Source organism: Oncorhynchus tshawytscha, linkage group LG26, assembly GCF_018296145.1.
Source record: "Oncorhynchus tshawytscha isolate Ot180627B linkage group LG26, Otsh_v2.0, whole genome shotgun sequence".
In the NCBI taxonomy this organism is placed as follows: Eukaryota; Metazoa; Chordata; class Actinopteri; order Salmoniformes; family Salmonidae; genus Oncorhynchus; species Oncorhynchus tshawytscha.
Genome location: NC_056454.1, coordinates 53,904,762 through 53,921,108, shown reverse-complemented (window position 1 = coordinate 53,921,108; position 16,347 = coordinate 53,904,762). Strand labels below are relative to the sequence as shown.

Genomic DNA, 16,347 nt, shown 5'->3' with positions numbered 1-16,347 from the left:
TAATGACTGCTTCTATACTGAATGGTTCTGTAATGACTGGTTCTATAAATACTGGATCTCAAATGACTGGTTCTATAATGACTGTTTCTGATGACTGCTTCTCTACTGAATGGTTCCATAATGAATGGTTCTATAATGACTGTTTCTATTATGAATGGTTCTATAGTGACTGGTTCTTTAATGACTGGTTCTCTAATGAATGGTTGTGTAATGACTGGTTCTATAATGACTGGTTCTATAATCACTGGTTCTATAATGACTGGTCTATAATCACTGGTTCTATAATGACTGGTTCTATTATGAATGGTTCTATATTGACTGGTTCTTTAATGACTGGTTCTCTAATGAATGGTTGTGTAATGACTGGTTCTATAATGAATGGTTGTGTAATGACTGGTTCTATCATGACTGGTTCTATAATGAATGGTTCTATAATGACATGTTATACAATGAGTGGTTCTTTAATGACTGGTTCTCTAATGACTGCTTCTATCATGACTGGTTCTATCATGATTGGTTCTATAATGACTGGTTCTCTAATGAATGGTTGTGTAATGACTGGTTCTATAATGACTGGTTCTATAATCACTCATTCTATAATGACTGGTTCTATAATGAGTTGTTCTATAATGACTGGTTCTATAATGACTGTTTCTATAATGAATGGTTCTCTAATGACTGGTTCTATTATGAATGGTTCTATTTTGACTGGTTCTCTAATGACTGGTTCTATAGTGACTGGTTCTATAATGACTGGTTCTATAATGAGTTGTTCTATAATGACTGGTTCTATATTGACTGGTTCTGTAATGACTGGTTCTCTAATCACATGTTCGCTAATGATGGGTTCTATATTGACTGGTTCTATAATGAATGGTTGTATAATGACTGGTTATTTAGCACCTGGTTCTCTAATGAATGGTTCTATAATGACTAATTATCTAATGAATGGTTCTGTAATGACTGGTTCTATTATGAATGGTTCTATAATGACTGGTTCTTTAATGACTGGTAATTTTTTGAATGGTTCTATAATGACGGGTTCTATAATGACTGGTTCTTTAATGAGTTGTTCTCTAATGACTTGTTCTCTAATGACTTGTTCTGTAATCACTGGTTCTATAATGACTGCTTCTATAATGTATGGTTCTGTAATGACTGGTTCTATAAATATTGGCTCTCAAATGACTGGTTCTCTAATGACTGGTTCTATAATGAATGATTCTATAGTGACTGGTTCTATAATGACTGGTTCTCCAATGACTTGTTCTTTAATGAATGGTTCTATTATGAATGGTTCTATAATGACTGTTTCTATTATGAATGGTTCTATAGTGACTGGTTCTATAATGACTGGTTCTCTAATGACTTGTTCTTTAATGAATGATTCTATTATGAATGGTTCTATAATGACTGTTTCTCTAATGAATGGTTGTGTAATGACTGGTTCTCTAATGAATGGTTCTATAATGAGTTGTTCTATGACTGGTTCTATAATGACTGGTTCTGTAATGACTGGTTCTCTAATGAATGGTTCTTTAATGACTGTTTCTATAATGAATGGTTCTCTAATGACTTTCTATTATGAATGGTTCTATAGTGACTGGTTCTATAATGACTGGTTCTCTAATAACTTGTTCTTTAATGAATGGTTTGATTATGAATGGTTCTATAATGACTGGTTGTGTAATGACTTGTTCTCTAATGACTGGTTCTATTATGAGTTTTTCTTTAATGACTGGTTCTATAATGACTGGTTCTATAATGACTAGTTTTATAATGACTGTTTCTCTACAGACTAGTTCTATATTGACTGGTTCTATAATGACTGGTTCTATAATGACTGGTTCTCTAATTAATGGTTCGCGAATTATGGTTTCTATATTGACTATTTCTATAGTGACTGGTTCTTTAATGACGTGTTCTATGATGACTGGTTCTATAATAACTGGTTCTATAGTGACGTGTTCTATAATGACTGGTTCTATAATGACTGGTTCTATAATGACTAGTTCTATAATGATGTGTTCTATAATGACTGGTTCTATAATGACTGGTTCTATAATGACTAGTTCTATAATGATGTGTTCTATAATGACTGGTTTTTAATGAGTGGTTGTATAATGACTGGTTCTCTAATGACTGTTTCTCTACTGACTGGTTCTATAGTGACGTGTTCTATAATGACTGGTTCTATAATGACTAGTTCTATAATGATGTGTTCTATAATGACAGTTTCTACGTTGACTGGTTCTATAATGACTGGTTCTATATTGACTGGTTTTCAAATGACTGGTTCTCAAATGAGTGGTTCTCAAATTATTGGTTCGTTAGTGACGGTTTCTGTATTGACTAGCTATAATGACTGGTTATCTAAGGAAATGTTCTCTAATGACTGGTTCTCTAATGACTGGTTCTCTAATGACTGGTTCTCTAATGACTGGTTCTCTAATGACTGGTTCTCTAATGACTGGTTCTCTAAGGAAATGTTCTCTAATGAAATGTTCTGTAATGACTGGTTCTCTAAGGAAATGTTCTCTAATGAAATGTTCTGTAATGACTGGTTCTCTAAGGAAATGTTCTCTAATGAAATGTTCTGTAATGACCTGTTTTTTAATGACAGTTTAGCTAATTACTTGTTGTCAAATGATTTTTTTTGTACTGTTTGCCTCCCACAGTAAGGGGATCTGTAAGTGTGGCTACCAGAGGATCCACCATGTTGATGACTCTATCAAACCTGAGAACTACCTGGGAGAGACATGGGACAGACACAGACACGTACATGAGGTCCCTACTGATGCTTATGGAGACATCTGGTTCGGTGGCCTTGGACAGAAGATTGGCAAGGTATAATTATCTGAATTACTGTCAATCCTTGTTAAGATTTATTCATTGTGTTATTTTGTGTGTTAATACATGGATGTGTCTGTCTGTCTGTCTGTCTGTCTGTCTGTCTGTCTGTCTGTCTGTCTGTCTGTCTCTCTGTCGGTCTGTCTGTTGTCGGTCTGCTGTCTGTGCCCTTCTGTGTGTCGGTCTGTCTGTTGTCTGTCTGCTGTCTGTCTGCTGTCTGTGCCCTTCTGTGTGTGTCTGTGTGTCTGTCTGTCTTCTGTGCCGTTCTGTTCTCCAGTACGCGCGTGTCTCCGCAGACACTTCTCCAGACCTGCTGTACCAGCTGCTGACAGAACAGTGGAAGCTCCCTCCTCCCAACCTGTTCATCTCTGTCACCGGAGGGGCCAAGAACTTCTACATGAAACCTCACCTCACAGCACTGTTCCGCAGGGGCCTCATTAAAGTGGCACAGACTACAGGTACAGTACTGACCTGACTACAGGTAACAGACTCGCCTGACTGCCTGACTCTAAACTACAGGTACAAGATAGGTCCTGCAATATTTGATCGGAATTGTATTTAGTTTAGGCCTCAAAGAAAATCTAAAACTTCACACTGCTCTTGCAAGTATCACTTACATGTTGACCTCTTGGCCTCATAGGTGCAGTAAGCCTGAACGTATTATCTTCCTGTAGCAGACTTTTGGTTCTGTCTTCTGTTGGTTTTGGGTGGCGAGTGCTGTTGTGTGTAGAATGTCCCTGGTTCGAGCCCTGCTCTGGGCACACGTAGACAGAAGCTGTACTGTTGCAGAAGCTGCTTTAGTTTTTTGTCAGTACCTGTTGTCATGGCCTGTGACCTGTTGTTATGGCCTCTTTTAAAATCGCTGTCCCCATCTGACGTAGCATCTTTAGTAAAGAGTCCTACCAGAGCCATGTCATCCACATACTTAAAAAGGCTCACATTGTTTCCTCGGATATTAATCTCATTAGTGTAGATAGAGAACAACAGTGAACGGACACAACCCGGGGGCCCCCTGTTTTCAGGGTCAGTTCATCAGAGAGAGGACACGTCCCTGTGTTCAGGTCAGTTCATCAGAGAGAGGACACGTCCCTGTGTTCAGGGTCAGTTCATCAGAGAGAGGACACGTCCCTGGGGGGCCCCTGTGTTCAGGTCAGTTCATCAGAGAGAGGACACACCCCTGGGGGGCCCCTGTGTTCAGGTCAGTTCATCAGGAAGAGGACACACCCCTGGGGGGCCCCTGTGTTCAGGTCAGTTCATCAGAGAGAGGACACGTCCCTGGGGGGCCCCTGTGTTCAGGTCAGTTCATCAGAGAGAGGACACACCCTCTGTGGGCTGTCAATTATAAAGTCCTTGATCCAACCTGCCAGGCCTCCGTTGACGTTCAGGTCTAGTAGTCGTTTCAGCAGTGTGCGGATTTGCATTGTATTGAAAGCTGAACTAAAATCAATAAATAAAATGTGATGATATGATTTAGCATGTTGAAGGTGACTAGCCACCATGTTCAACAAGGTCAGGGTAGCATCCCCAGTCCCCCTCTGTGATGATATGATTTAGCATGTTGAAGGTGACTAGCCACCATGTTCACCAAGGTCAGGGTAGCATCCCCAGTCCCCCTCTGTGCCTTATAGGTTAACTGTAATGGGTCCAGATGATCTGCTATGGACAGGGTAAGGTGCTTACTAACAGATCACATATGTCACAGGCCGGCTCATAGCCTGTGGCAAAAATGAGGGGACACGAACAACAGGTATAGGCCAATCAAAAAGGTTCTTTATTATAAACAAAACTATTAACTATAAACAAAGAAAAAGTAATGAGGTGTGAAAGTATCATAATGTAAGGTGTATGTAAAGTGCAGGGATGCGTGAATCTGTGTGTGTGAATGACTAGAAAAACTAGTGTGTAAAACTGTGTGTAAAACTAGAAAGGAACAAACACAACAGGATCATACCTGGAGGAGCAGAGAGAGAGAGACAAGAGTGGTGAGTGAAGCAGTTTAAATACCCTGAGCCCAGGTGGCTCCAATCACTAACGACCCTGCACTGCAGAGGGGCCGTGACACATACCATAGGTCATGATAACAGATCACAGGTCTTTGGTCTGTTGTCATGGCTTGTAGTCTGTTGTCATGGTCTGTGGTCTGTTGTCATTGTCTATGGTATGTTGTCATTTCCTGAGGTATGTGGTACTTTGTCTGTTGTCATGGCTTGTGGTCTGTTGTCCTGTCCTGTGGTCTGTTGTCCTGTCCTGTGGTCTGTTGTCAGTTGTTATGGCCTTTTGTCATGGTCTGTGGAATGTTGTCATGGTCTGTTGTCATGGCATGGGGTCCGTTGTCATGGCCTGTGGCATTTGGTACTTTATCTGTTGTCATGGCGTGTGGTCTGTTGTCCTGGCCTGTGGTCTGTTGTTATGGCCTTTTGTCATGGTCTGTTGTCATGGCATGTGGTCTGTTGTCATGGTCTGTGATCTGTTGTCATGGCCTCTTGTCTGTTGTCATGGTCTGTGGTCTGTTGTCGTGGCCTCTTGTCTGTTGTCATGGTCTGTGGTCTTTTGTCACAACCTGTGGTCTTTGGTTTGTTGAAATCAAATCAAATCAAATGTATTTATATAGCCCTTCGTACATCAGCTGATATCTCAAAGTGCTGTACAGAAACCCAGCCTAAAACCCCAAACAGCAAGCAATGCAGGTGTAGAAGCACGGTGGCTAGGAAAAACTCCCTAGAAAGGCCAAAACCTAGGAAGAAACCTAGAGAGGAACCAGGCTATGTGGGGTGGCCAGTCCTCTTCTGGCTGTGCCGGGTGGAGATTATAACAGAACATGGCCAAGATGTTCAAATGTTCATAAATGATCAGCATGTTCGAATAATAATAAGGCAGAACAGTTGAAACTGGAGCAGCAGCACGGCCAGGTGGACTGGGGACAGGTAATCCTGGGGCATGGTCCTAGGGCTCAGGTCCTCCGAGAGAGAGGAGAGAATTAGAGAACGCACACTTAGATTCACACAGGACACCGAATAGGACAGGAGAAGTACTCCAGATATAACAAACTGACCCTAGCCCCCCGACACATAAACTACTGCAGCATAAATGCTGGAGGCTGAGACAGGAGGGGTCAGGAGACACTGTGGACCCATCCGAGGACACCCCCGGACAGGGCCAAACAGGAAGGATATAACCCCATCCACTTTGCCAAAGCACAGCCCCCACACCACTAGAGGGATATCTTCAACCACCAACTTACCATCCTGAGACAGGGCCGAGTATAGCCCACAAAGATCTCCGCCATGGCACAACCCAAGGGGGGGCGCCAACCCAGACAGGATGACCACATCAGTGAATCAACCCACTCAGGTGACGCACCCCTTCCAGGGACGGCATGAGAGAGCCCCAGTAAGCCAATGACTCAGCCCCTGTAATAGGGTTAGAGGCAGAGAATCCCAGTGGAAAGAGGGGAACCGGCCAGGCAGAGACAGCAAGGGCGGTTCGTTGCTCCAGAGCCTTTCCGTTCACCTTCCCACTCCTGGGCCAGACTACACTCAATCATATGACCCACTGAAGAGATGAGTCTTCAGTAAAGACTTAAAGGTTGAGACCGAGTTTGCGTCTCTGACATGGGTAGGCAAGACCGTTCCATAAAAATGGAGCTCTATAGGAGAAAGACCTGCCTCCAGCTGTTTGCTTAGAAATTCTAGGGACAATTAGGAGGCCTGCGTCTTGTGACCGTAGCGTACGTGTAGGTATGTACGGCAGGACCAAATCAGAGAGATAGGTAGGAGCAAGCCCATGTAATGCTTTGTAGGTTAGCAGTAATACCTTGAAATCAGCCCTTGCTTTGACAGGAAGCCAGTGTAGAGAGGCTAGCACTGGAGTAATATGATCACATTTTTTTGGTTCTAGTCAGGATTCTAGCAGCCGTATTTAGCACCAACTGAAATTTATTTAGTGCTTTATCCGGGTAGCCGGAAAGTAGAGCATTGCCGTAGTCTAACCTAGAAGTGACAAAAGCATGGATTCATTTTTCTGCATCATTTTTGGACAGAACGTTTCTGATTTTTGCAATGTTACGTAGATGGAAAAAAGCTGTCATTGAAATGGTCTTGATATGTTCTTCAAAAGAGAGATCAGGGTCCAGAGTAATGCCGAGGTCCTTCACAGTTATTTGAGACGACTGTACAACCATTAAGATTAATTGTCAGATTCAACAGAAGATCTCTTTGTTTCTTGGGACCTAAAACAAGCATCTCTGTTTTGTCCGAGTTTAAAAGTAGAAAGTTTGCAGCCATCCACTTCCTTATGTCTGAAACACATGCTTCTAGCAAGGGCAATTTTGGGGCTTCACCATGTTTCATTGAAATGTACAGCTGTGTGTCATCCGCATAGCAGTGAAAGTTAACATTATGTTTTCGAATAACATCCCCAAGAGGTAAAATATATAGTGAAAACAATAGTGGTCCTAAAACGGAACCTTGAGGAACACCGAAATTTACAGTTGATTTGTCAGAGGACAAACCATTCACAGAGACAAACTGATATCTTTCCGACAGATAAGATCTAAACCAGGCCAGAACTTGTCCGTGTAGACCAATTTGGGTTTCATATCTCTCCAAAAGAATGTGGTGATCGTTTGTTGTCATGGCCTGTGGTCTGTTTTCATGGCCTGTGGTCTGTTGTCATTGTCTTTGGTCTGTTTTCATGGCCTGTGGTCTGTTTTCATGTCCTGTGGTCTGTTTTCATGGCCTGTGGTCTGTTTTCATGTCCTGTGGTCTGTTTTCATGGCCTGTGGTCTATGGTTTGTTGTCATGTCCTGTGGTCTGTTGTCATTGTCTTTGGTCTGTTGTCATGGCCTGTGGCCTGTGGTCTGTTGTCATGGCCTGTTGCTTGTGTTCTGTTGTCATGGTCTGTGTTCTGTTGTCATGGCCTGTGGTTTGTTGTCATGGTCTGTTGCCTGTGTTCTGTTGTCATGGTCTGTGTTCTGTTGTCATGGTCTGTGTTCTGTTGTTATGGTCTGTGTTCTGTTGTCATGGTCTGTGTTCTGTTGGCATGGTCTGTGGTCTGCTGTCATGGCCTGAGGTCTGTTGTCTGTTGTTATGGCTTGTGGTCTATTGTCATGGCCTGTGTTCTGTTGTCAATGTCTGTGGTCTGTTGTCATAGCCTGTGGTCTGTTGTCATTGCCTGTGGTCTTTGGTTTGTTGTCATGTCCTGTGGTCTGTGGTCTGTTGTTATGTCCTGTGGTCTGTGGTCTGTTGTCATGGCCTGTGGTATGTGGTCTGTTGTCATGGCCTGTTGTCTGTTGTAATGGCTTGCAGTCTGTTGTCATGGCCTGTAGCCGGCGGTCTATTGTTGTGGCCTGTGGTCTGTTGTAATGGCTTGCAGTCTGTTGTCATGGCCTGTGGTCTGTTGTCATGGCCTGTGCTCTGTTGTCATTGTCTTTGGTATGTTGTCTGTTGTCATGGTCTCTGGTCTATTGTCATGTCCTGTGGTCTGTTGTTATGTCCTGTGGTCTGTGGTCTGTTGTCATGGCCTGTGGTCTGGGGCCTGTTGCACAAAACTAGGATAAGGGATTAAGCCAGGATATTTTGGTGATCCTGGCTCAATTGATCCGTAATCCGGTTGCACTAAAGATGGATAGGGGGCAGGAGGATATGTTATGGTATAAATTACCATGGAGATTTATTCTGTGGAGCTAGCCTGCTCCAGACCAGGCTAAATTCCAGGATCTATTTAATCTCATCCCTAATGTCAGTCAGCAGTCACCACAAATGGAAACCAATAGTTATTTCACTGCTCACTATACATTGTTATCACATATAACTAGACCCACTGTTATTATTTAAACGTTTGTGATCATTAATTTCAATGATTTTGGATGAAAAATGATTTTTAGATGATGTTGCTATCATTAGATAATTTACAGTTTCCCATAGACTATAAGGCTATATATAAAATGATAGAATATTAGGGCCACAGAGGGAAAAAAACACAAGTCATAATATTGTAACCAGTTGTTTTAAAGGAGGACAGTTGTTAAAATGACAGATGTGGGGCATTTCGTGAAATTGTACTTCAGTATGGTTTCATAAACAAAGACATGCTGATGTGCCAGAATATTAAGTATCACATTGTCATAAGTATCAAAACTAAAAACAATATGTAGCTTTTCTGCAGAAAGAACCAGCCTCATAAATTTATGACTTTATCCTTTTTCTTCAGTGTGGCCCTAGTACTCTGTCATATAAACAAATACACATTCCATATGAATATAAAAACACAATGTGTAACATTATGTTCCTTTATTGAATAAGGACAAAACAAAGCAGGTAAACCATCAGCTCCTTTCGAAACTGAAGTCACAGTGACTCTACAAGATGGAAAGCACAGAATCCAAGCATATTATACAAAATGATACATACACATTCAAAGGTCTGTATATAACACACCCTGCATGTCTGCACACTAAAATAAATGCAGGACAAATCCATACACATCAACTGAACAGACAAATGAATGGATGCAGTAGCCTCCCTGCAGCCTTGTATTACACACAGTATACCGCACAAACATCATAAGAGGCCAAATTCGTCAAAAAACGAACCCAAAAAAACCCAAATTCCTCTGCCACCGCAGGACATATTTAACCAAAATTGAAAGCACACATACTAACTAAAATAATTCAACACATATTGGTCCCTCAGCAGCCGACCACTGTCGTCATCAGGGAAGATTGCCGGATTGTCCCAGTCCATGGCTGGTGGCACTCTGGGGGCCCTCTCCTTCCTCAGGCAGGCCACATTGTGGAGGACAGCACAAGCCACAGTAATATCACATGCCCTAACAGGGCTGACCCTTAATTTGTGAAGGCAGTGAAAGCGTGCCTTCAGGAGGCCAAAGGTCATTTCAACTCTGGCCCTGGTCCTGGCATGGGCATGGTTGTAGGCCTGCTGTGCTTCCTGGGGGTCTGTGAAAGGTGTCAGGAGAAAAGGCTGGCAGCCATACCCCCTGTCTCCCAGCAACACACCAGAGAATTCACCTGTCAACACAAAATCTCATCATTACTACCTCATAAACACAGTGATATTCTTGACACAGCCATGATGGTTATAAATAGGGGTTGTGTGGCTTACCTTGTGATAGGCACTGATAGATTTCAGAGGCCCGAAAGATTCTGGAGTCATGGACTGAGCCAGGCCATTTTGCCACAACATTGCTGATCACACAGTCAGCATTGCAGACCATCTGAAATCATAAGATGAGGAATATTACACCAATCAATGCACATCACTGGCAATGCAGAGTGTTCGTCAATGGACAATATCAAAAGTTATGTTCACCTGAACATTAATGCTGTGAAAGGATTTCCTATTCACAAAATCGGCCTCATGGGCACCTGAGGGGGCTTTTATCCTTACGTGTGTGCAGTCCACTGCACCAATGACATTGGGGAAACCTGTCACACAAAGTAATGAGTATCCTACTATGTGTTAACAGTTGTCCTGTAATTTGTAGATCCTCTTACCTGCAATCCTATAGAACTCCTCTTTGATGTCACAGAGTCTTCTGTGGCCAGGGAAGGAGATGAAGACATCTGCTAATGCTTTGATAGCCAGACACACACTCCTTATTGTGCGGCAAATTGTGGCCTTGTTCAGCTGTTCTGCATCCCCCACTGAGTACAGGAAGGCTCCACTAGCAAAAAAGCGCAAGGCCACACAAACCATTTGCTCCACACTCAGTGCATGGCTCCGTGCAGTGCGGTGCTTAATCCTGGGACCCAGTAGTCTGCATAGTTACCTGATGCCATCTGCAGAAAACCTGTATCTTTCATATAGATGGTCATCAGGGAAGGCCAGTGGGTCCAACCGGTCCCTGAAGACCCTTTCTCGCCTGAAGGCTCTCCTCAGCACAAGTGCTTCTTCATCCACCACATCTCGCACGAATGGGCATGCCATTGTCAGAGCAGAAAGGAACACACAATTTTGGGCCTTCATATAGGCTAGTGGCCACACCTGGTGCTGGGGGGTGGGCAAAAGAGGGCGATGCCTTATAACGATGACTTGGTTGTACTGATTGCTGGGAAAATAAAAAAAACCTTAGAAAGATGCCACCGTCCTGTGTGCTCACAATAAGAGCTCATATGTCATGGCTCACTTGACTTTACGAGAATATACCTAATTTTTATTTTGAGCTGTGTCATCTTCTTGGAGCTGGGGAGGAAAGAAAAATAATGATTAATACATTTGTGTTACAGTTAGCATACAGTGTACATTGAAGGCATATCTCACCTCCCTCTCAAGTTTTTTTATTTCAAGGTCCAGTTTCCTAATTGTCCTCTTTTTTATTTCGAACTCCAGTGCAAGATTTTCCATCTTTTTCTTCTTGTACTGAATGTCTATGTCTGCCAGTTCTATTTGGCGCCGGAGGTGGTTGCCATACAACTTTCTGATAGCTTGTGAGCTCTGTGAACACAATACAATTAGCGCAGCTGGAATTTGGCAGGATGTGGTGTCCTTTTATTAATACGCACTATATTGCCACGCTTTTTCTCTTTGCTTTATCACTGTGGCGGTGTTGCCTTTCTTCTTAATTATATCTTTTACCTCCTCGTATGCCTCCATGAGGATTTGTGCTTCCGACGGGGAAAAGTACGCGGCTCTAGTTGCCATGGTAAATCAGTTAATCTGTGATCTGTGGCGGGGTCTATTTGAGTGAGCCGTGAGCGCGCACCTATCCAGGATTGGTTTCACCTGGCTTAATGAATCCGTGTCTGCTCATCCTGGCTTGGTCTTTGTGCAACCAATTAAGCCTGGACGCACATGTTTTGGCTTCATTGAGCTCAGCTGAGTCATTTATCCCGGATGTCTTAATTCTACTTTTGTGCAACAGGCCCCTGTGGTCTGATTTCATGGCCTGTGGTCTGTTTTCATGGCCTGTGGTCTGTTTTCATGTCCTGTGGTCTGATTTCATGGCCTGTGGTCTATTTTCATGGCCTGTGGTCTATGGTCTGTTGTCATTGTCTTTAGTCTGTTGTCATGGCCTGTGGCTTGTGGTCTGTTGTCATCGCCTGTTGCCTGTGTTCTGTTGTCATGGTCTGTGTTCTATTGTCATGGCCTGTGGTTTGTTGTCATGGTCTGTTGCCTGTGTTCTGTTTTCATGGTCTGTGTTCTGTTGTCATGGTCTGTGTTCTGTTGGCATGGTCTGTGGTCTGCTGTCATGGCCTGAGGTCTGTTGTCTGTTGTCATGGCTTGTGGTCTGTTGTCATGGCCTGTGTTCTGTTGTCATGGTATGTGGTTTGTTTTCATGGTCTGTGGTTTGTTGTCAATGGCCTGTGGTTTGTTGTCAATGGCCTGTGGTTTGTTGTCATGGCCTGTGGCCTGTGGTCTGTTGTCATGGCCTGTGGCCTGTGGTCTGTTGTCATGGCCTATTGTCTGTTGTCATGTTCTGTGGTCTGTTTTCATGGCTTGTAGTCAGTTGTCATTTCCTGTGGCCTGTGGTCTGCTGTCATGGCCTGTGGCCTGTAGTATATGGTCTGTTGTCATGGCATGTGGTCTGTTGTCATGGCCTGTGGCCTGTGGTCTTTGGTTTGTTGTCATGGCCTGTGGTCTGTTGTCACGGCCTTTGGTCTGTTGTCATGGCTTGTGGCCTGTGGTCTGTTGTTATGGCCTGTGGTCTTTGTTTTGTTTTCATGGCCTGTGGTCTGTTGTCATGACCTGTGGTCTGTGGTCAGTTGTCATGGCCTGTGATCTGTGGTCTGTTGTCATGGCCTGTGATCTGTGGTCTGTTGTCATGGCTTGTGGCCTGTGGTCAGTTGTCATGGCCTGTGATCTGTGGTCTGTTGTCATGGCCTGTGATCTGTTGTCATGGCCTGTGATCTGTGGTCTGTTGTCATGGCCTATGATTTGTGGTCTGTTGACATGGCCTGTGGTCTGTGGTCTGTTGGCATGGCTTGTGGCCTGTGGTCTGTTGGCATGGCCTGTGGTCTGTTGACATGGCATTGTGGTCTGTTGTAATTTCCTGTGGCCTGCGGTCTGTTGTCATGGCCTGTTGTCATGGTCTGTGGAATGTTGTCATTGTCCGCTGTCATGGCCTGTGGTCTGTTGTCACAGCCTGTGGTCTGTTGACATGGCCTTGTGGTCTGTTGTCATGGCCTGTTGTCAATCGCCTGTGGTTTGTTGTCATGGCCTGTGGCCTGTGGTCTGTTGTCATGGCCTATTGTCTGTTGTCATGGTCTGTGGTCTGTTTTCATGGCTTGTAGTCAGTTGTCATTTCCTGTGGCCTGTGGTCTGTTGTCATGGGCTGTTGTCATGGTCTGTGGATTGTTGTCACGGTCCGTTGTCATGATCTGTGGTCTGTTGTCACGGCCTGTGGCCTGTAGTATTTGGTCTGTTGTCATGGCATGTGGTCTGTGGTCATGGCCTGTGGCCTGTGGCCTGTGGTCTGTTGTCATGGCCTGTGGTCTTTGGTTTGTTTTCATGGCCTGTGGTCTGTCGACATGGCATTGTGGTCTGTTGTAATTTCCTGTGGCCTGTGGTCTGTTGTCATGGCCTGTTGTCATGGTCTATGGAATGTTGTCATTGTCCGCTGTCATGGCCTGTTGTCACGGTCTGTGGAATGTTGTCATTGTCCGCTGTCATGGCCTGTGGTCTGTTGTTATGGTCTGTGGTCTGTTGTCATGGCTTGTGGCCTGAGGTTTGTTGTCACAGCCTGTGGTCTGTTGTCATTGCTTGTGGACTGTGGTCTGTTGTCATGGTCTGTGGTCTGTTGTCATGGCCTGTGGCCTGTAGTATTTGGTCTATTGTCATGGCCTGTGGTCTGTTGTCATGGCCTGTGGCCTGTGGCCTTTGGTTTGTTGTCATGGCTTGTGGCCTGTGGTCTGTTGTCATGGCCTGTGGTCTTTGGTTTGTTTTCATGGCTTGTGGTCTGTTGTCATGGCCTGTGGTCTGTGGTCAGTTGTCATGGCCTGTGATCTGTGATCTGTTGTCATGGCCTGTGGTCTGTGGTCTGTTGTCATGGCTTGTGGCCTGTGGTCTGTGGCATGGCCTGTGGTCTGTTGACATGGCATTGTGGTCTGTTGTTGTGGCCTATGTTATGTTGACATGGCCTGTGCTTTGTTGTCGTGGCCTGTGGTCATGGTCGGTTGTCTGTTGTCATGGTCTGTTGTCATGGCATGTTGTCTGTTGTCATCATCTGTGGTATGTTGGCATGGTCTGTTGTCTGTTGTCATGGTCTGTGGTCTGTTGTCATGATCTGTGGCCTGTTGTCATGGCCTGTGATCTGTTGTCATGCCTGTTGTCTGTTGTCATGGCCTGTTGTCATGGCCTGTGGTCTGTGGTCTGTGCAGTAGCATAGTTAATCTGTAACTTGTTAACCTGTGTTCGTTATAGGTGCCTGGATCATTACAGGTGGCACCCATGCAGGTGTGATGAAGCATGTAGGCCAGGCGGTGAGGGAATACGTCCTCAGTAGTGGCTCTATGGAGGGGCAAATCGTGGCCATTGGAGTGGCGACCTGGGGAGCCATACACAACAGGAGACCCCTGGTACACCTTGAGGTAAGGACTGGAGAAAGAGTTATTTTGTATAAAACAAGGATGTGGCCCTGAGATAATTATGAACTGGAGAGAGAGTGAGAGAGAGCTCTTTTTATGATGGTCGCCTTCTCCCTGTCATGGATGCCATGCCATGGTTGCCCTTAGTTTGAAGATGTAATCCAGAGACATGTGTTTCCTCCATGTCTTTAGCTATCATACTCTAATTCAACTGATTTAAAAACTTGATCCTCCAGAAAGTGGAGAGCAACACTTATGCAGCTCCACTACACATTTAAAGAAGGCCGGGATCGACAAGATTACCAACACAGACTGACGAGCTCAAATAGACAGAAGCCTTCTGTATGGCAGACCAATCCGAACTCTTCTCTCGGCATGTCCTGCACACTCATAATCTCAGCCAATCATGTCTAGTGGGAAATACCACAGTGTGCAATCACAACAGCAATATTTGTGACCTGTTGCCACAAGAAAAGGGCAACGAGTGAAGAACAAACACCATTGCAAATCCACCCATATTTATGTTTATTTATTTTTCCTTTTGTACTTTAACTATTTGTTCATAATATGACATTTGTAATGTCTTTATTATTTTGTAACTTTTGTGAATGTAATGTTTACTGTTAATTTTTTATTGTTTACTTCACTTTTGTCTATTATCTACTTCACTTTCTTTGGTAATGTTAACATATGTTTCCCATGCCAATAAAGCCCTTAAATTGAATGGAAATTGAATTGAGTTAAACAGCTGAGATATGAGTTGACGAGAGAGCGAGAGAGTTGTAGAGATGCTCCCAAATCACTCTCTACCCTTCCTTTAGGTCCTAACCCTTCGATGGTTAGAGCCACACAGACAAACTGTACTGTACTCTCCAGGGGCTGTTCTACCCTTAACCCTCACTAACCCCGATCCCTCTACTGCACCCTCCAGGGGCTGTTCTACCCTTAACTCTCCCTAACCCTAACCCCATACCTCTGCTGTACTCTCCAGGGGCTGTTCTACCCTTAACCCTCCCTATCCCAAACCCCAAACCCTCTACTAGACTCTCCTGGGGCTGTTCTACCCTTAACCCTCTCTAACCCTAATCCCAAACCTCTACTGCACCCTCCAGGGGCTGTTCTACCCTTAACCCTCCCTAACCCCAAACCTCTAATGTACTCTCCAGGGCCGGTTCCCAGCCCACTACTCTCTGGACATGCAGTCTCAGGGTCACCTCTCCTGTCTGGACAACAACCACTCCCACTTCCTGCTGGTGGATGATGGAACACACGGATGCTACGGAGTCGAGATAGAACTACGCTCCCGACTAGAGAGACTAATCTCCCAGCAGCCTCTGGGAAACAGAGGTAGGACTAGAGGGGCTCTGATTGTGATCGATATCTCTCTCTCTTTCTCTCTCTAATCTTTCTGCACTTGTGTCCTTGTTTAAGAAACATGAGAATCACAGCAACCGTTTGTCAGTAATTCACAGTGCTGTCTGCTGTCAGTCCCCCGTCTGTGTCTGTGTTTGTGTGACTCTGTCTATCAAATCAAATCAAATCTAAATTTCCACATGCGCCGAATACCATGAAATGCTTTACTTACAAGCCCTTAACCAACAATACAGTTCAAGAAACAGAGTTAAGCTGAGTACCTCTGTCTGTCTGTCTGTCTGTCTGTCTCCTCCAGAGAGTGGAGTGAGGATCCCAGTAGTGTGTGTGGTGCTGAATGGGGGACCAGGCACTCTCAGTGTGAGTATCATGTGTGTGGTGCTGAATGGGGGATCAGGCACTCTCAGTGTGAGTATCATGTGTGTGGTGCTGAATGGGGGATCAGGCACTCTGTGTGAGTATCATCAGTCCGTGGTGCGGAATGGGGGACCAGGCACTCTCAGTGTGAGTATCATGTGTGTGGTGCTGAATGGGGGACCAGGCACTCTCAGTGTGAGTATCATCAGTCTGTGGTGCTGAATGGG

At 44.5% G+C, this 16,347-nt stretch overlaps 1 protein-coding gene across 1 annotated transcript in view; it reads left to right on the top strand.

Moving 5' to 3' along the window:
• Positions 1-16,347, top strand: part of trpm2 (transient receptor potential cation channel, subfamily M, member 2) — a 70,051-nt gene that overhangs the window by 16,178 nt on the left and 37,526 nt on the right. The window contains exons 2-6 of the mRNA XM_042306393.1: positions 2,679-2,847; positions 3,128-3,308; positions 14,229-14,395; positions 15,559-15,739; positions 16,062-16,123. Of these exons, the coding sequence (XP_042162327.1) occupies positions 2,679-2,847; positions 3,128-3,308; positions 14,229-14,395; positions 15,559-15,739; positions 16,062-16,123 (760 nt within the window). The remainder of the gene's footprint in view (positions 1-2,678; positions 2,848-3,127; positions 3,309-14,228; positions 14,396-15,558; positions 15,740-16,061; positions 16,124-16,347) is intronic.